The sequence below is a fragment of the Tetrao urogallus genome (genome assembly GCF_951394365.1).
Source record: "Tetrao urogallus genome assembly, chromosome: 2".
Lineage (NCBI taxonomy): Eukaryota > Metazoa > Chordata > Aves > Galliformes > Phasianidae > Tetrao > Tetrao urogallus.
The window spans coordinates 106485495-106506447 of NC_136814.1; the positions used below are offsets into that span (position 1 = coordinate 106485495).

The 20953-nt window shown below is 44.8% G+C and overlaps 1 protein-coding gene across 1 annotated transcript in view; it reads left to right on the plus strand.

The window, feature by feature from the left end:
* The window catches only part of PKHD1 (PKHD1 ciliary IPT domain containing fibrocystin/polyductin), a gene marked incomplete at both ends in the record, with an annotated part of 221724 nt that overhangs the window by 46685 nt on the left and 154086 nt on the right, over window positions 1-20953 (plus strand). Inside the window, 2 exons of the mRNA XM_079532472.1 lie at window positions 2450-2663; window positions 8077-8227. Of these exons, the coding sequence (XP_079388598.1) occupies window positions 2450-2663; window positions 8077-8227 (365 nt within the window). The remainder of the gene's footprint in view (window positions 1-2449; window positions 2664-8076; window positions 8228-20953) is intronic.

Sequence of the window (20953 nt, forward strand, 5' to 3'; positions counted from 1 at the left end):
TCGTAACCTGCTTTTTCTCTCTGCTGAGTGGAAGTTAACGTTGCGCTCTGCTGCCAGCTATGAGAGCGGTGCATAGATGTGTGGTTTGGCACCGGGACTCTTTGGGCAGTTGTTCAATCAATCTGCAGCTGCCCTTGGATCTCCTGTAGGGTTTAGCCTCATCACATGTCCAACAGTTGTTATTAAGCTGCGACCCAGAACAAAGCCCTGGTGCTGAACAGCCCAGGATCCTGGCTTAAGCCAGAGCATCCTTCAAAGAGAGGGCTGGGGGCAGCCGGTCCTTAACCCATCCCTGACACGCAGAGTTTTGGCTGCCATTATGTCTGACCTCAGAAGAGATGCTCTGATGGGATGAATGCATTAATCTTGGTGATGGGATTGTGTAACATGTGATCAGTGGGTTCTGTATTTACAGGATAGATAAAGCATAAAGAAGCTTTATTCTGGGATTCAGACACTTACGAATTAAGCAGGGAGAGGCATCCTGGAATGAGTAGAGTATGCACTTCCAGGATATGCTAAGTGTGTTACCATCTTGAATTGGTATTTATTTATTTCTCTTGTTGCAGGAGAGAATGGCAGCTTTCTGCTACCAAGAGTTATTTGCATTTAGTGGTCAGAGGAAGACTTCTTCCTAATTGGGAAGGGTAATATGGAAATATCAGAACCTCGTAAATCCTCAAGGAAGGGATGAGAAATGGACACAAGTAGTGGTATCAACATCCAATGGACGGAAGCAGTGGTGTATGGAAATGAAGTCCCTTTCTAGGTTGTTCTAGGTGTGTTTAAGGAGTGTATGTCCTTTATTATTGCTGTTGTTGGTTAGACATCAAATCCAGTTGTATCATCTCCATGACCACATCTGGTTGTGTCACAGCCTTTCGTACCGCTAGTAAGGCAGAACGAGCCTTACCCTCTTACAGAATGAAAAGGAATTCCTTTAATGAGTTTGTTTTACCGCAGATAAAAATGTTGCAAAGGCGAGTTATTTGCAGCATTTAGTCCTTCAGATAGTCTGATAGTCATTTGCTAAAACACAGGTGCAGGTAGGACTGTTTGAAAGACACCTGGCAATGGCAGCCAGGCCTTCAAGAAAGCATGAGGCTTCTTTGGGAACTTATAGACTTAGACTTAGCAGTCTTATAGAATGCTCAGGTGCCTCTAGGCATAGTTCCTGGACAATAAAAGTAGCAATATAGGCATGATACCACCACTCCTTTAGGATTCTCTGCCTGTTAGCTCTGTCTCTTGTTCCTGAGATCTTTGAGGAAGGGGTCTTTTTTGGTTGCGAGAACTACAAGTGCAAATTTTGTGAAGATGCAGGCAATCTTTTTCTTATTATTCCAAATAATGGTTCATATTTTTGAAGGTTTTTTGTGGGGTTTTGGTTTTTTTTTTCCCTTCTAGATTTGGCAATAGGAAAACTTAATTTCTGTTCACATCTTTTTCCTTAAATCCATTTCAAAGCAAAGCAGCCGCTCCCATCACACCTCTTAGCATACCCATGGTGCTAAACTGGTCCCCCCATTCACCCAAGTGCCCCAGAAGCCCTCCAGGCTGTACAACAGTCACTAAATCTGCGTCTGGATTTCAGATCTTTCAATCCCAGAGATGTGGATTCTTGTCATACAAGGGGACTTACGTTCAGGCACACTGCATGAAACAGGGAGCTGCTGGGAAGCAATTCACCCCCAGAAAGATGTATCAAACCAGAGGCTGGGATGCACGAGGGGAAGCAGTGACACATGTAGCCAACATCTGCTTAACATCAGTGACCCGTGGGCTGCTCTGGGTGATTGTCCCTGACCTCGTGGCGCAATGGTAGCGCGTCTGACTCCAGATCAGAAGGCTGTGTGTTCAAATCACACCGGGGTCAGCACGTCCTCCTCTCTGGGGTGCTGTGATGGGATGGCTGGCCCAAGGGCAGCTCTTTTGCTCTCCTTCTTGAGATCCCACAGCTTCACCGAAGGGCAGCAAATGTGCCCTGGCAGAGGGTTTTGCCTTGCTGGGCCTGTTTTGGGAAGTATCTGGACAGAGGGTGGTGAGGCACTGGCACAGGTTGCCCAAGGAGGCTGTGGATGCCCCATCCCTGCAGGCATTCAAGGCCAGGCTGGATGTGGCTCTGGGCAGCCTGGGCTGCTGGTTGGCGACCTGCACATAGCAGGGGTTGGAACTAGGGTGATCGTTGTGTTCCTTTGCAACCCAGGCCACTCTAGGATTCTATGATCCCCTCATCCCATTCTTGGAAGGGAGGCAGTAGATGTCCCAGCCTGGTGCCACATCTGGGCACTGCTTCGCCTGTCCCTGGTACCCCTCAACAAGGAGAAGTGTAGTTGGTTCCAGATGGGGGTTTTAACAAAAAGTCCCTAGCAGGATTGGGTCTGGGGGGGGTTTAAGCTTTTTTCCAACTTAAGCCATTCTGTGATTCGTTCTGTTCCTGTCTTTGCAGCGTCCTTGGCCTTTCTCTGCAGCCTGACCCACTCCTCTGCAAGCTGCCAAGAGGACAGATCCACCATTATCGAATGTGATGTCCAAGTCATAGTGGGCTCCTACCACCAGCAAGGACCCGGGTCCTACCTGTACCTGTGTGGGCAGAGCCAAGCTCAGCAGCAGCAGGGGGACACCAGCCCTTCCCAGAGCCGCATTGCTGGACTCGTTGCCAGGTTAGTTCTACCCAGAAGGTATTCACCGCCCCTGCCAAACGATGGACTGCAGAAGGAGGTAATTCCTAATTCTCGGGTTGACATCAGGATGCGTTTCCTAACTCTTAGGCTGCTGCCAGCAGAGCAATTTAGCCTTGAGACCGCTAGAGAGCTCTGCTGGGTCGTGAAATTCATTCCTTGTGTCTATCAAAGCATTTCTATTCGCCCCCCCTCCCCTCCTCTCCTGGCTTTTTTAAAGGGTTTGAGAAACATCAGAAAATCCATCTCGTAAACAGCCTGCTTTGTTCCTTCTTAGGTTTTAATATTTATCTTCTGATCCAAAGCAACATCTGGTGGATGCCAATGGGGAAAAAGATTAGGCATTATGAAAAGCAGAAGCCTTTGTATTTTTTTTTCCCCTCCCCTTCCTCTCTCCAAGCAGTTTCATGAGTAAAAAGTTGCAGAGAAAATTCAGCAGGCTGTGCAACATTTACTCAGCAAGGGGTGGTTGGGTTTTGCAAATCCAAGACCAAGTTGCCTGGAAGTGTGAATTGTTACCTTTGCCTTTGATAGAGCTGTAGAGACCTATACCTGCAGAGCGTGTACTTCCAGGAGTGAAAGGCTTGGAGTAAGGAATAAATAGATGAATTGCACTCTGCAAAAGACACTTAAGCCCTTAAATAGGGAATTAGAATATCGTTGCAGTGCTGTGTATGCTTTGTTTCAATGGGGAGTGATCATCGTTGGTGCAGTCCAGCTACTTCAGTGGCGTTGCAGAGTTTTGATCCTCATCCTTATCTGGTTCTTATGCCACCAGTAGTGTTACGAGTCATCAAGGGATTTCTGGATGCCCTGTGTTGAGGTGAGAAGAATTGGTGAATACTGAACAAGGACAGCAGTAATAAGTTATAGCATCTGCCTGTCGGTCTGTCGTTTTTACCCCATCAGCTTTTGAGCTCTGATAAACTCGAGCTGGGTTTCATAAGGATTGGATGTCTTAAGAATTATGGAATTCTTGCCAGTTTAGAGAAAATCTCAGCTGGGCAGGAAGAAATTAGTTTCCTTTTGAGGGAGGGGAAAGTAGAATTCTACCCTAATCTGCACATTGTCAGCAAGCTGCAGGCCAGGCAGTGGATATGTACAGCTGGACAGCTGGTGTGTCCAAAGCCTCACTGTGCCTTGGTAGTGTCTGATAGCATCCTGGGAGATGGAGAGGATGGGTGTATTAGGGGACACAAGAACAGAGAAACTTAAGGGATAGGAGGGAGCAACTTGAAATTAAGCTGATTGATTTAGCTTCAAAACAAGAAATTTCAGGGGCCTTGCCTTGCCTTGCTGAGCTTTGCTTTCCTTTTGCTATTAGCAGGGTAACTCCAAGGCAGGTAATTATAGAATGGTTTGAGTTGTTAGGGCCCTTTCAAGACCATCTGTCCCACTCCCTGCACTGAACAGGGACACCCACAGCTCCATCAGTGCTCACAGCCCATCCAGCCTGACCTTGGCTGTCTGCAGGGATGGGGCACCACTGCCTCTCAGAGCAACCTGTGCAGGTGCTTAATTACTCTCATCATAACAACCTTCTTCCTTGTATCCAGTTTAAATCTCCCCTCTTTTAGTTTGTCAACATTTCTCCTTGTCCCATCACAACTGCTATGAGGGCACAGTGCTGGCTCATGTCCACCACCAGTACCCCCTGGTCCTTGCTGTCTGGGCTGTGCTCATTCCTTACATCCCCCAGCTTGTACTGACAGCAGGTGTTGCCCTGACCCTGACCAAGTGCAAACCTTGCACTTGGATTTGCTGAACCTCATGAGGTTCACCTGTGCCCATTTCTCAGCCTGTCTAGGTTGCTCTGGATGGCATCCTGTCCCTTGGGTGTGTCAACTGCACCCCACAACTTGGTGTCACCCACAGACTGCTGAGGGTGCACTCGACCCTATGCTGATGTCAGTGATGATGTTAGAGAGCACCAGTCCCGGTATTGACTCCTCACTCATCACTGATTTCCATCCAGAGGTTGAGCCATTGGCCACCACTCTTTAGATACAATCTCACAGCCAGATCTTCATCCATCAAACAGTCTACCCATCAAATCCATATCTTTCCAATTTGGAGAGAAGGATGTTGTGGGGTACCATGTCAGAGGCCTTACTGGAGTTGAGATAGATAACATCAGTGGCTCTTGCCTTGTCCACTGCAATTGCAATTATGCTGTTGTAGAAGGGCACCAGGTAACTCAGACTTGAGAGTGATGAGGCAGCCCATGATTACTGCTTTCACTTACTGCTTTCAGAATTATGCTCAGCTCTTTACTGATTACAAATCTGTATTGGGGGAATTATTATGATGGTTCTTTTTGTTCATTTTCCTGGTTTGCATTTCTCCAGTTCTGCTGCTTCATCCTGGTGTCAGTGGAGTGAAGGGGGTGGGAGGTCTGAACCTGGGTTTGTCATGTGATGGAAAGTCACACAGTTCATTTTATAACTGCTTCATTATTTTTCTTATCAATGTTTTTGCCCTTTTTAATTGTCTACGTCCCAGAAAGAGTTTAACATCTCTTCAGGTTCTAGATCAAATCAATCATCCTTTTACCTACTGTTTTTGCTTTTTTCAAACTTAAACCTTTTTAAGTTGTCACTAAATTTCCCTCCTACTGTGTTCACACTCATACCTTGTGTAGAATTTCAAGTATGGGCTCAAAAGGAATTTTCCAGCACATCGATGTGTTTTTCTGGTGAGTCCATTTCTAAAGTGGGTTTTGCTGACAGTGGGAGAGGACAGAGAAGGAGGGCTGATGAGGATGAGTTTCTTGATCTGAAAATTTGGGGAAAAATAGAGGAAGGGAGTTGAAGTGAACCAAATGGTCTATCTCAGAGCTCTTGAAATTGTGTTTCCAAACTTAATTTTGGAAAACATTCAATTTCCAAATATTAAGTGCAGTTTGTGGCAAAGGGTTTGAAAGTGATTGAAGGAATCGTTTTGGGGAATTCCTGAAATAATGCATGCTGGTTGCTCTAACTAAGAATTGTAAGTGAGAATAATAATAAAAAAACCAAATGAATGAGTTCTGCAGAAAGGTTCAGCAGTTCAGACATTCATGTGGCATGGGAATTAAGGCATAGAAAGCATGGCTGACTTAACTACACATTGGGTCTTTCCTGTTCTTTCTTAATAGTTTTAGGTGTTTTGAACAAAGCTTCTTCTAGTGTAGTCTGTACTTTATGCCCACCTAGTGGCAAATGCATATTCCTTAGGAAAAGAAAAGGGCAACTGTCTGTTAACATCGCTGCTGGGTGAATGGCTCCCTTGATTCTCTGTCACAAATTGCACCTTCTTGTAAAGCCGTGCCGTTCCTTAACATCGTCCTGCATCACAGATACGGGTGCACTTCTTCAAGGACAGCAAGGAGTTGGCTCTTTGCCTACAAGGAGGCTGTGGATGCCCCATCCCTGCAGGCATTCAAGGCCAGGCTGGATGTGGCTCTGGGCAGCCTGGTCTGCTGGTTGGTGACCCTGCACACAGCAGGGGGTTGGAACTGGATGAGCACTGTGGGCCTTTTCAACCCAGGCCATTCTATGACTCTGTGATTCTATGATTACCACTTGGAGTTCCTCTCCATTGATTTCAATTAGCGTCAAGTTGCCAACTGAGCTGTGTGAGCCGAAAACATGCCCCTTCTCCCTTTAAAATAGTTGGTTATTTAAAGATGCAGCTTTTTCTTGTAGCATGAAAAAGAAGTACTCTGCAGTCTTGAAAGATAGCCCAGTCCATTGAATTATCGCGCAGGACAAGAGCAGTTCTCAAAGTGTTGCTATCAAAAGCGAGTGTAGTTCCCTACGGCTGGCTTTTGATTATTGATACAGCAGAGGGAAAGGTTCATTTAAATATAGAAATAAAAATTCACTGTTAAAAAGGTTCAGCTACTTGCAGGAAGCTTTTTTTTTCTTTTTTTCTGTTGCTGCTGCGACTCTGGCTGCTTCCTTTAGCGCATTAACCTCCTCCTGCCCTAAAAAAAAGGGGCAACAGAACAAAGGCCCCTACCTGCAGTTAGAGCAGCTCCTTGTTTGCTCAGTGAGCCATCATACCCAGCCCAGCTTTAAAAATTCAGGTTCACCAAATGATCCTGATCGCTGTGCTCTCAAGGAAGCTCTGGCTGTTGGGTTGACTTAGGTAGCAGTTTGGCTCATGACTTCGGTGTGTCAGCAAATGCTGTTAGTTGGATCTTTCAGGATGCTGGAAACTCCTGAAAATCCTGACTCTACCAACCTGATCCTCTATTTTGTTGAGTAAAAGTCTTTACGTGGGGTGGTGAGGCACTGGAACGGGTGAGCTGTGGATGTTCCATCCCTGCAGCACCCAAGGGCAGGCTGGATGGGGCTGTGGGCAGCTTGGGTTGTGGGAGGTGTCCCTTTTCATGAACCATGGGTTGGCTTTAAGATCTCTTCCAACCCAAACCATTCTATGATTCTAAATTGGCATTTGAAGCTTCTGCTCTCCTTCCTATGAGTTGCCAGGTGTGTATTTGTGTATTTGATGGGTGACAAGAAGGCACGATGGCAAAGGAAGGAGGGAGGAGTGGCACTGAAGTGTTCCAAAGTCTGCAGAAGTAAATGGGGAAGCCTTCCCCTCACTTTGAGGGATCTTAGATCCTATAGCTCCTCGTAACAAAACGCTACCAAAGTCAGCAGCTGTCAGCAGCAAGACCCAGAAAAAATATCTCTTCCCCACCACTTTCTCTATTACTTTCCCCTCCTGTGCAAGGGGAAGCTTTGGAGCAAATGTCTGCTAGTGTAACTGGCACATATATCGAATCTGCTTAGTCTGGGCTGTTAAGTAAGTTTAATTAATTTACTAAGTTAATGTTCCAATGCTAGCAACAAAGCATCATTGCAATCAGCTGGGTAGCAGGAATTGGAACCCCTAAATGAGCTCATTTTTTCACAGTTGGAATTAGGGACCAGTTAGCCAGTTGTGTGGCTTTTCCAATTTCTCCACTTGCCCTAAGGGAGTCGCAAGTTATTCATTCCCTATTGCTAAGTGTGAGTAGGACGGGGAGGGGGGACGTGAGCAAACCCTGCTCCACGTAGGAGTCCATCTTTGATCCCAGCACTGCTGATTCCCTTGCTGTTGTCTGCACTTATCTTCCTTGGTCCTAGAATGGCATTTGCTGCTGTTTGTGATAGTTTGGAGAAGCAGAAAGGCATCACTGAGAGATATTTATGCATGTATTTTATCGTAAGCGCGTGCAGATAAAGGGGGGAAAAACAAATAAACAATAAAAGAATGGAAACAAAATTACAGAAATTTGCAAAGTTTGACAAATGGTGGCCAGGAGTTGCCACAAGCTAATGGCTTGCAATGATTAATAAGAGTAAAAATAATTGCATTTCATTAAGATTGATGACACCCCATTTAACCTCCCTTCTCGTTTCAGCCCTAAAGTGGAAAGAGATGAAGTTCTCATCTATAATAGCTCCTGTAACATTACCATGGAAACTGAGGCAGAGATGGAGTGTGAGGGAGCTAATCAGCCAATTACCGCCAAGATTACTGAGATATGGAAAAACTGGGGCCAGAACACTCAGGTATAATCAAATCTCTTTTACAGACTGATTCAAACAGCTTAAAATTAAATTTGTAATATTGTGTACATTTAAAGGAGGCAAAAAAAAAAAAAAAAAAAAAAAAAGAAACAATTTAGGCTGAGCAGCAGCAATATATAATATTAAAAGCTTTCCAACTTTGAATAGCAGTTGTAATGCTGTGCAGCTGTATTCATGGTTAACTATGGATAATCGTGCTTTATGAGACATAAATGAGCTTTACCTTATTTTCTGGGCAGTGTGTACTGTTTTTTTAAAAAAAACAAACTCTCCCTTTTGATGCATCAATGCAAATTCTGTTCTAAAAGTGTTATTTTCAGTTATTTGATCAGAAATCTTGTCCACGAGACACGGAGTTCCAGCTTTCCTATAGGGACTTAGCATTCAGCATTTGTGTAGCTCTGCTTCTATGTGAGTTTTGCTTCTCTTTCATATCCAGAACTGAGACAGGATGGTCTCTCTTGCAGCAAAACAGCCACAGTGTGTTTATCACAAAAACTCATGACTCTGAGCTAACATCATTGTATGGCTCAATCTCTACAAACATGATTACAAACCCAAACCTTTCACAGCTCTTGGGATGTGGCGGTGCTTTTGGAGGTGCTGAGCTGGAGTTGTGGGTTGTGCCTCTTGTGAAAAGGAATTCAGAGCAGCTGGGTATTCCGTGACTGCCCAATGTCCCTCTGTCATCATCCTAAATGAGCAGCTCCTGAGATGTTGGTGGAGTTCTACCGGTACAAGGGAGGAGAGTTTCACTCCCGGCTTACGAGAACAAATGCTGTTTTTTCTCTGGTAAATCAAATTATTATGCAGCCTTCCTAGTACAGGTGAGACCTGGGAAGCTGAAATTCATTTGCTCAGGATTTATGTTAAAGCTCTCGTGGTAATTTTTATCTCTATCCATAATGAGAATTCTGTATCTACCACCCTGCCCCAGAGCAGCAGCAGTGTTCTGTCCAAGTGATTTTGGTGTGTTTCCAGCATCAGATTCTGAAGCTTTTAATAAGCTGAGAATCTCTGAATATTTGCCCTGTAAATCTATTTTACATGTATTTACATGCTCTTGTAGCCAAGCATCCTAAAATATCATTGCTGGATAGTGATGGGACAAGGGGGAATGGTTTTAAACTGAGACAGGGGAGGTTTAGGTTGGATATGAGGAGGAAGTTTTTCCCCCAGAGTGTGGTGAGGCACTGGAACAGGTTGCCCAAGGAGGCTGTGGATGCCCCATCCCTGCAGGCATTCAAGGCCAGGCTGGATGTGGCTCTGGGCAGCCTGGGCTGCTGGTTGGCGACCTGCACATAGCAGGGGGTTGGAACTGGATGAGCATTGTGGGCCTTTTCAACCCAGGCCATTCTGTGATTCCTTTATTCTGCTTTACAAAAAGAAGGAAAAAAAATAATTTTTAAGTCTCCCCTTGGCCCAGGAAGGACCATCATAGGCAGCCTTTTCCCTCCTAGCGTTGCCAGCCTTTACAGTGCCCTGACCTTCCCATGTTCTGCAGGATGACTCCTCTCCCATGTGCTTGTTGGCTAGCTCTGCTACTCACAACACACACAGCAATGGGGAAGGCCAAGCAAAAACAATTCTAGTCAGGAAATGCAAGAGGTCAGCACAAGGATGCTTAGGCCAGTGTCAGGTCAAACAACAACTTTCCTTTAGGTGTGCAAAAGATGTCTCTACTGCTGCAGAGCATAGGCCACAGCATAGCGGAGCCACAGCATAGAGGAGCTGTCACCCACTGCTTTGGGTAGTCCCTTAGTCTCAGCAATGAGATGGTGACAGTCTGTCTTTTTGGCTCAGGTGGCAACCAGAATAGGAAGAAGTGGTGAGGTTTGTCCCTGCTGGGGTGAATCGAGGAGCTGAGCATCCTGAACGAATGGAGGGAGAACAGGATGAAACCAGCAGTGCTTTCCGACCTGGGATTTGCTGCTGCTTAATGAACCCAGCAGGCATTTGGAATCATTTTATCCCTCTTCCCAAAACTGGCCTGGGTGAGCAGAGGTGGATGGGTGGGGAGTTCAGATAAATGGTTTCAATTTTGGTCCTTTTCTTGCTGACAGCATCCCGTTAAGATTTACGACCTGGTGCAGCATATGCATGCTTCACTGTAGAGATTTAAATCATGTCATATGAACTGGCCTTACCTTTCCAGTGGAAATAATGGTCCCCAGGTTCTACACCAAGCAGTGAAATGCATTAATAGCACCACGTGCAGTAGGATAATGGTGCTATTAGCAGGCAGCACAACTCTGTGCACGAGTAACGGGAATGCATCTCTTTATAATAACATCTGGCACTTCTATCGCATTCTCATGAAAGGATCTCATAGCACTCCAAAAGCACAGATACTGTGCTCTCCATTTTATTTTTTCTTGCTTATTCCTTTGCCAGCTGCATGATGCCCAGGCAGGTGTGCCTTAAAACAGCTGAGTTATTGGGCAGGATGGGAGCAGAGGTGGCGAGATGGTGGTGGAGCACTGTTTGCTCCAGGGTGGCAGAAGAGAAAAGAGGCAGGACAGAAAAGCTTGATAGTCTTGTGTTATCAAGAGCATGGAGTGGGCATTGGTAAGAGAAAAGAAGAAACTTGTTGCAGGGCAGAAAATGGGATAAAACCTCCGAATGTTTGTTATTAAAGGCTGGAGTCTAAGGGGTACGAGCTCTGGGGAAAGGGCGTTCTTTTCTTCAATACCTGTAAGACATTTAGTAGGACCTGTCTGTGGTTATCAATAGTATGATCAGTTGGGATTTGGAAGATAGGGTAGAAATAAGAGAAACACAAGCTGCAAAGAGATGATGCTTTAGCAGCCCTGTTAGTGGCAGCTCACAGACAGGACCTGGTGTGATTGAAGAGGAATCCATGCATTAGGATCCTACTTCAGGGCAAGTGGCAGAGACAGGTCCATCAGCTTGATCTTCTTTGGCCAGCCACAACCTTGCACTGGAAATGATCCATTTTTCCTTTCCTTCATTCTGCAGAGCAGTATCCAAGCAGTGACTGAATCAGCCCATGAATTCACCCCAGATCTGTGTGTCAGAATTACTAAAAATTGCATGAAATAGCTAACATAACCCATCCAGGAGTTAGACCATAGCCATGCCAGATGGATTTTGAATAAAAGCATGTTGTGAATGCCTCTGTGCCTCCACGTATGTTATAAGCATTTCCATGGTGCTGCCTCACCGTCTGTTTGAATTCCAAGTTCTTGTGGACACAAACAGAAAAATTCTGTACAATTCAGCAAACATAACAAGCTCTTTCTCAGAAGGTAGTTGAAGTGGTTGTTCATCAGACTTCTTATTGTCTCGGATATGAAGAAGCTCCGAATACTAGAGAATCATCATAGAATCATTCAGGTTGGAAAAGACCTCCAGGATCCCTTCCAACCCTGGCCATTCTGTGTGATTCTGTGTGATCCCCAAGTCCAACCGCAGCCCACCCCACCATGCCCACCGCCCTCATCCCTCAGTGCCGCATCCCCACGATTCTGGAACACCTCCAGGGATGGTGACCCCACCACCTCCCTGGCAGCCTTGCCACTGCATCACCACTCTTTCTTATGAGGAGAACATTTTCTTTATAAATAGATATGAAGATGTATTTAATTGAAAAGAACTTAAGTCTAGGAAGCTTAACTTTCAGATGATCTGCATGAGATAATGAAGCCTAATTCTGCAGAGAAAGAGCTCTTCTACCTCTTGTTGCATACCTGTGCTTGAAAATTGGGCTGTACTGTCATCCAAAGTTAGAAGGCTGTATCTACCCTGTTCACCTTGTTCCTGCTGCTTTGAATCAGTCCCTCAGATTTGCTGTTTTGGTTAAACCTCTTGGAAGAATTATGGGTAGGATCCTCAGTTGAGGAAAAGAGCTGTATTTCTGGAGATACAGGGCAATACCCATCCTTCCAACTCTGTTCTGTTTGCCATGGGTGCAGAATGAGCTGGGCTCGTGTTTGAATTTAGAGGACACCACAGATTGCAGCAGTTTTCAAGCTGCTGGCTGGAGACCTGTTGCTTGGCAGGCTTCATTGGGCTGAAGTTCACCAGCTTGGCATATTCCTTGGATTTCTCCCATGCCCAAATATCTCCTCCAAAATAATGTTAATGGATTTCTTTAGAGACTGACTCAGGCCCTTTTCCTCCATTTATATTGGAAATACTTGCCACCGTAGAACTTAAGTAGGTCACAGAAAGTAGGCAGCAGGCCTCTGCCCCACCGCTGCATTCAGCATCATTAGTGTTTGTAACTTGCTCCATTATTATCTCAGGAAGAGTTGCAGAATTATTTTTATATCTGTATATAATGCAATTTAGACTACTGAAAAGTGTGTGTGTGTGTGGGGGGGGGGGGGGTGGGAAAGAAAAGAAAAAAAATTCCAACACTGGCTGTATATCCCACAGGACTTAATTAGTTCACAGCTTCGTGATACACTGGATAATGGGAGGATATGAATTAAATAATGCAAGGGAGAAGTTCTAATGCTCACTCAGTACCTGTCCACTGCCACCTTGGCTGCATAATGAGATGTCAACCACCGTGACGCTGATGAGACATGCAAAACACTGATACAGTGTGTAAAGGATGCTCATGGGAAGGTTTGGCAGGCTTAGATGTCTCCAAATCCATTATGCTTAGTGAGCCTTCAGAATATTATTCCGGATCAGTGGACCAGACCTAATCATCGTGTAAGCATGCTGTTTGAGCAAAGTTACCCTGTGCTGATTCCTCCTTCCTCTTCTGGCCCAGGTGGGTGATATAATGTTCATTGGAGGGCAGATGCCACGTGCATTAAGTCAGTCATAGGCAAGCTAAACGGGTATGCCAGTGAATCATCTGCAACCCAGCCTCAAGGAGTCTCCATTAAGAAATGGAGGGCTGATGGAAAAATAACTTGCTAGGTGCAGATGCCTTCTTGGACTTTGGTTCTGCCTGGGTCTGCTGCACTGCCCTTTGTTTTTTAACACAGCATTAAGGAGAGGTTTTGAGGTGTAAGAATAGCATTTACTTCTTTGCTCAGTGATTGAAACTGGGATAACTGCTCTGCTTGCTTGTCAGAGAGAAAAAAACAGAACCAACAAAAAAGCAAAGGCTTCATCTGAGGACTGCATGGTTACTTAAGGCACTCTTGCTTTTCAGATTCCACTTAGCACAGTTAGGTCTAGCTTTCCAAATCTCTTGTATTCCTATTTATCTTAGAACCACACTTTTTCTTAGAATCATAGAACGGCTTGGGTTGAAAAGGACCTCAAGGATCATCTAGTTTCAACACCCCTAACATGGGCAGGGTCGTCAACCACCAGACCAGGCTGCCCAGAGCCTTCTTTTTTGTTCTTATTTTCCTCATTTACCATCTCTCTGGGCATCATTATTTGCAAGTGAGGAAGGAGAAGAGACAATTTTGCATGTTGTAGTTATCTGGTACTTTATGTAGGTGGCGATTCCAGGACAGCATCTTGGGAAGTATATAAGGTTCTCTGTAAGCACAGAGCATGCCAGACATAAAGGGCTGCTGCTTTATTTTTCTCAGCAATGCTATGCCAGATCCCCTGACCACACTGTGTGTCTGTGAGGGTTGCAGGCGATGGACCAGCAGGGTTCTTGTGCTCTGTGTAGTAGATACATGATATTCTTTCACTATCACTTTAGTGCCGTCCTTGTCCTGCATTGTTGTCTGATGGGTGCACTTTGAGGATGAGAAGATTGCAGTTGGTTGCCTCTGCTTGTAGATGTATGACTGAAATATGTAGAATCTCAGAATCACAGAAAATCTGAGTTAGAAGGGACACAAAAGGATTAACAAGTCCATACAGCACCTCCCAGTATACATATATATACACACAAAATGGATCCAGTAGCTTCGGTAGGAAACATTACCTAAGGCTGAAGATGCGATGTTGTCTTTCAAGCTTCTTCATCCTTTAACTCCAGAAATTGGTACAGCCCTAACACATCTCATTCTTATGCTCTCTTCTGTGTCCTTTGCTTATCCATCTTCATCTGTCCTGTTTGCTTGGAGTGCTGAATGTTGTCAGAAAGGAGAAAGATTCTCTTTTTGCTTTTTTCCAGTGTTTCCCTTTGAGGAAAACCACTGCACCAAATTGAGAGTGGTTAAACAGGATATGAGTGAAATATGCCACTTACAAGGATGGATGCTTTCTGGTCAGGGGAATGGATGGGAAGTCGAGAGTTGGGTCAGATGAAGATTCTCTAAAATGTGATGTATATATTCTTTTATAAATCTTCACTTCTAGCAACCCAGCAAGCTCACCTTTATGTTCTCTGTTTCTTAACCTCCTGCCTTGGACGTGGATATTTTCAGAGGTGGGGGTAGGAACCAAACCAAGTTGGATTTGCAGAAAGGGAGTGGAGGAGTCTGTAACAAATAAACACAAACAAAAGCAGAAAGCCAGTCTTGAGGTGCAGATGCTATCAGAGCAGCGAGAGGGACCATCTGCAAGGTTGTTAAGATGTAGAGAACCAAGATGGCCTCCACAGTAACCACAGGCAATGTGAAGAGATAAATGGTTGACCCGAGCCTGTGTCAGGCTAGGATTGATGCCACTATCAGCCCTAGTGCCTTTGCAATGATTTTTTTAAAAATCTCTGATAGAGTGTGTTATCTAGTTACTGGCATGAGGGCAATGGCCTGGAGGCAGCGAGGAGGAGGAGGAGGAGGGGGGAGGACGAAGGAAAGGAGGAGTGAAAGAGAAAGGGGGGAAAGAAAAGGTCATTCTAGGAGGACAATCTCAGTTGGACGAAATAAGAAAATGAGGGCCTTGCCCTGAAAGGGGAGGTAAATAAATAATAAAAAAATCTGCTGCTAGGTGTGCGGGAAAAGGATAAATGAAATTGCTTCTCCTTCTTTCGTTTTTTTGTTTTCTTCTTTTTCTTTCTTTTTCTTTTTTTTTTTTTTCCTTTTTTCTTTTTCTCCTTTTAATAGGATCAGCCTTGGGCTGCAATGGGAAATTTAGGAGATCTGCTTCTAGTGGAGTTTTTTTTTTCTTCTTTCTCTTTCGCTTTAACTTTTTGCTTCCTGATTTGAGGTTTAACTCTTTCCTTTCCCGTTCTCAGCTAAAAAACCAAAACAAAACAAAAAAACCAATGGCTGAATTATATATTTTTTTCTTCTATCCCCCACACCTTTATTTTACTGTTATTCCATTTCCCTCATCCCACCATCTTTCTAGTGTTACAGATTATTGTTGAAGTTGGTGCCGGAGCACCCCTCACCCTGTTGCACAGGAGCCCTGTTGGCTATTGCTTGTCTCCACAAGGATGCCACCTCCCCATAACCCACAGCACACTGACACCTTTCCACTCCTATTTATACAGACCCTCATGAAATCAGAATCGAGTTGAAGAACCATTTTTCTTCTTTCCCTCTATTTATTCCATCCCCAAAAGGAAAACAGATTGAGGGTAGAAAGTGTCATTTTAGATGCACAACTCTACAGGGCAGTGAAAGGAAGCCTTCCCAAAGGATTACAAGCAAATTTTCTCTGTTTTCTTGCAGACTCTTACATTAAGCCGTGTTGCCACTTTCCTGTTTAATTAGGAAAGACTTTAATTGGCTCCTTTGGCATTTTTGGTAGATTTGGAGGGGGACAGTGGTAGGTGGTGGAGGCACAGCTCTGATTCTCCATCTGTAGAACTTGCTCTTGACTTGGGGGAAAGGTGCTGAGGGTGTTTAGTGGCTGGTCCCATGCTAGCATGCAGGCTTTGGGCTATGGATGGATTCGGAGGGAGGCTTTTCCATCTCACCCTTGTGAATTTGAATAGAAAAGGTTGTGCTCCTCTGGGGTAAGCCTAGCCTAGGCTTGTTCTTCTCTTGTGTGGGAGTTTGGTTTAATGTATGAGTGGGTCTTGCTTTCCTTAGATGTGATGTGGGTTGAAGATGTCTCCAAACAGCTCTTGCACTGCTGGCATAGTCCTCTGCGTCACTGTCTGAATTTGTGTCCTGTTTCTGATCTTTAGCATCCAGTTGGATCCAGAGCATCCAACATCTATACTGGATGTTGCATCTTGGACTCTTGTGTGAAGCTTGGTCCTACAGCATACTCTGCTACACTTGATTTTTCTGTGGTCTAGTTTGGGATCCAGCAAAAGGCTCAGCACTGTCTGCTCCATTTTGAAAGCTCTGAGATTTTAGTAGGGTGGCTGTGGCCAGCATGGGGGCATTGGAAAGGTCGTGGCCATGTTTGGAACAGGGATGGAGATGTCTTTGTGCTGTTTAACAATGAAGATTTGAGACTGAATTTGACCAGCTTCAGGTCTGAAGCACTGAGATGCCAAATCTAGGTAGAGTTGGACAGTAATCAACACTAATTGTATTTTATTTGGTGCTCCGTTGTAGGCAACGAAAGGTGCTGCACAGTTGGCCTTGGTTGACATGTGCACTCCCAGTCCTGAACACATTTTAAACCTCCCTCTTGGTTCCCCTGTTCTCTCATCCAAATTGATTGGATATAATCTTGTTGATTCTGAGCCTATACATGACCGTTGGCATGCATGAGGTGCTGTGGTGGTTCCATCTTCTCTAAGTCACTCCTGTTTATTTGCAGCTTATTTCCAGACGTGTGCAGAACAAAAACATGTGAGAGTTATCTGGGAATAAAATCGTTTGGACAAGCACTAGAAGGATATAGGGCAGTAATTCAGATGTTGATTATGTGTATGTTTGGTGGCCCTGCTAGGCAGGGGGGTTGGAACTACATGATCCTTGAGGTCCCTTCCAACCTGGGTGATTCTGTGATTATCCCTAGCCCATGGTTTCTGGAGGACCAGTGGCTCTTTTATATTTTGTCTTGACGATATTTTCTGCTAGACTGTAGTCTAGACATGTAATGCCTGTGTCCTTTATGACATTAAATGTGAGGGGGATGCTAGGGTACTAACATTGCTCCTATAGGAACATAGCTCTGAAGACCTGAGCTTGGTGCCTTATTGTGGTTTGACCCATAAGATCAGACTTCCAGGGAAGGTGGGAAAAAAATCTTGGGAGTTGAATTTGGTGGGCGACACAGCTGGGTTTTGCTTCATTTAGAAAATAAAAGGGCTATGTCCTGAGGATAACAAGGACCTGATAACTTCATCTTGAATCGTAATTTCTTTTGTGTACAGACTTGGGCATAAGCAGTAAGGATGATTAGTACTTGTATTTGTATTTTACAGTTGTCTTTTTTTCTTTTTTCCCTGTTCTGTTACTGCTGGTGCTACAACAAAGCTTTTCCCAGACTAAACAACAAGGAAGAAGTGTATACCTGGATGATGACTGAGTTTCAGTTCAGAAACATTTGTTAACAAAAAAATAAATTAAAAATGCTGTAGCAAGAGGGAAAACCAGCATGCTCGAGCACTTTGCCACAATTAACCTGACAGCCTTCATTCTGTCTTTAAAAACAGGCTTAATTTTATGTGACTGCTAGTAAAACCAGGCTGTTTTCATGGTGAGTCGTCAGCAGCCGTGTGATGGACTGAGTTAACAACCCCTTGGAGGTGCTGGGTGTTTTCCTTTGATTGGCAGCTCCATAGGTGGAAACCCCTAGTTCCCAATCTGTCCCTGGGGATAGCTGCAAAGCAAAGGACTTCATTAAGGGAGGGTAAGGCTGCCTCATAAAAACGAGCAAACCATCAGCACCATATACCATCAGATTGGGAAGGAGCAGAGGATACTAGGTGCTCTGGGGATCCTGTGAAGAAAAGCAGAAGTCCCAGGGTAGGGAAGCATCAGGTGGAGTGGCTGCAATGGCATTAACAAAATGTTCCCAGTTGAATTCATGGGTGATGCAGGGCTGGGAGCTGTTAGCTCATATTCAGTTAAATTGCAAGTGTCAGAGCTCATTAGAGGTGATTTTAGCCACAGACAGTTTGTGAGGTGCTCAGTAAATTCGACTTCCTTGAATAAACTTGAGGCAAGAGGATGCCACTTGACTTATTGATTGATTTTTTCCTGCTTTCACACAACTTCTTTGGGTTTGGGATGCTGATCGAAGGTCAAACTCAGTTTTTAAATCACTTAGGGACTGTGGTTCTCTTTTACACACACTCTTCGTCTTTCACTCTAATTCTCATTTATTAGCATTTTTCCTCCTTCCTTACCTTGTATCTGGTGTGTGGAAAATGCAGATTTTGCTTTTGGTGTTGAGGACAGCAGGCCCGTGTGGGCATGGATGTCATGAATGGCTATGGATGTTCAGGCTAACCTATGCAGAACTGGATAAAGATGTGCAAAACAACTGGCAGGAAGCAATTGCAGAATTATAGAATATCCTGTGTTGGAAGGGACCACTGAGGATCATGAAGGCCAGCTCCTGGCTGGACTTCACTACCCAGAGTCAGACCATGTGCCTGAGAGTGGTGTGTCAATGCTCCCTAAGAAATTCTTTATTAACTGTAGAGATGGCTCACTCAATGTGAATGTCTGTCCCTGTTTTCCTGATCCTGGTACTTAGCTCCTCGATGTCTTGAATACCTCTCCCAGTGAACTGATGCCAAAATTCAAAGCTGACAAAGGCTCAGACAATGAGGCAAAAATTGGGATTTCCCATGCAGGAAGGATTGCACTCAATGGTCATCAGCGCAGCCTAGTGTTGAGGTTGGATACTGGGCAAAAAGAGTAAGGTAAAAGAGAAAGAGAGGTGCAGACTGCTCAGGGAGATGGTGGGGTCACTGTCCCTGGAGGTTCTGAAGAACCATGAGGATGTGGCACTGAGGGAGGTGGTCGGTGGACATGTTGGGGGTGGGCTGGGGTTGGACTTGGTGATCTCAGAGGTCTTTTCCAACCTCAGTGATTCTCTAGTTTTCAGCTCTGGGTGTTGCAGACATCGTGGGGTGACAATTTTGTCGGCAGTTCTGAGAAATTTCTCCAGGTGGTGATAGCTGGCAGCTGGCTTTTGGGGTTTGCACAAGATGCTTTGCTTTCACTTCATGTAGATATGTACTCTTTCAGGTACGTACCTTAGAACAGTGCCCATCTCTGCCTGAAATCAAATCTGCCCTTGGGAAAATGCTACCTTAAACACTTGAATGCACTGGGGTATGGATGTGCCACCACGGTTCCTTGGGAAAGAGCCCCTAAATTTGATCTCCTGCCAGATGATGTAGAGGCAGACAAATGTTGTGTGTGGGTGGGCAGACAGTAAAAGCCATGACACATTGCAGGGGATCTGTTCCCAACAATGATAAGCTGTTCCAGCCCCAAAAGACACAAGGATGGCTTCATAGCTCAGACAGCAGCAGCTTGTGCTTTGAACTCAAAAGGCTCTCAGTGCAGAGTGCGATGTATTAGTCGAGGAGCACTCTTGCACGCCACTCTCTCATCTCGTTATCCGATTAAAATGAATTTTGGGCTGAAATCTGTTGAAATGACAAGAGTGGCTTCTGTCCCGCAATATGTGATGCTGCTCTTTGGCTGAGGCGTGGTTGTTCACGGCACAGCAATACAGTGCAAAGTGCTCTCAATGAATGTCAGCTGGCTCAGGCTGCTGGAATGGTGCTGTCTGCACCCCTGCTAGAGTTGTCCGTCGTGTGCTGCTGTCAGCTCAAACTGTTGAGGAAAAAAATAGAAGCATTATTACATGGAGAATCCATTCTAATTTTAACTCTATTAGATTAATGTATTGAAAAGTGCGTTTCTGCTCTAGATATTTCCTTGTTTGGAAGTTGTCTTGCATCAGGAATGTTTGTTCAGCTCCTTGCAGATGAAGATCTTGGGCTTTATCTGGATTCACTGCAATTAAACAGACACCTTTGTCTGCAAGGAAACAGGTGGGATGTACCTAGTATTTTAAATGCCACTGAACACCCAGCATACCATTAGGAAGTGGAAAATTCAGCTTGAAGTGGCAGTCCAAAGGTAACCTTTACTGAGGAGTGACATCTCCATAGCCATCATAACCCAGAGTTCCCCTATTGCTTATGTGACCTTTTCTGTGAGAGTCCCATCTTCACCTTTTTACCTTTCTGGCAGATAAGTGTTTTTGATGATGACAATAAAGATACGGAAAGCACTTTTATTCTTGGTTGCCCCATCTGGGCTGTGCGTTTGATCCGAACGGCCAGCGTCCCAGTCAGATTGCACTATCAGATGGAGCTGGCTCTATTTCCTGCATTATTCTTCCTGGCTGTACCACATTATGCAATTATGTTTGCATTTAAACCTGAGCACTTACCTGTAATGATGCTGTAGTTCAGTTCATGATACATTACAGCACTAGATAATGCATACAGATAGGCTAAGAAAGCATGTTGTTGATGTGCTAAAACTAAACAGGACATTGCATTTGAAAGCGGACTCTGAAAGCTCGCAGATTAGGATGAGACACTTAAAAAGCTTGCATTACTGAAATAACAGCCATGCAGGGCAAAATCCTCTCCCTGCTGGGCAGGTACAGGATTGAAGGGACATTGCAAGGCTTCAGACTACATCTCAAAAGATAGAATCATAGAGTGGCCTGCGTTGGAAGAGGCCTTAAAGATCATCTAGTTCCAACCAAGGATATAGAATCACAGCATCACCAAAGTTGGAAAGACCTACAAGATCATCCAGTCCAACCATCCAAACATATGTTACACCTGCTCTTATCTTGTGTGCTCTTGCAGCTTGAAAAGCAAATGGTATCCTGGGCTCCATCAGAAGAGGGGAGGCCAGCAGGGATAGGGAGGTGATTGTCCCCCTCTACTCTGCTCTTGTGAGGCCCCATCTGCAG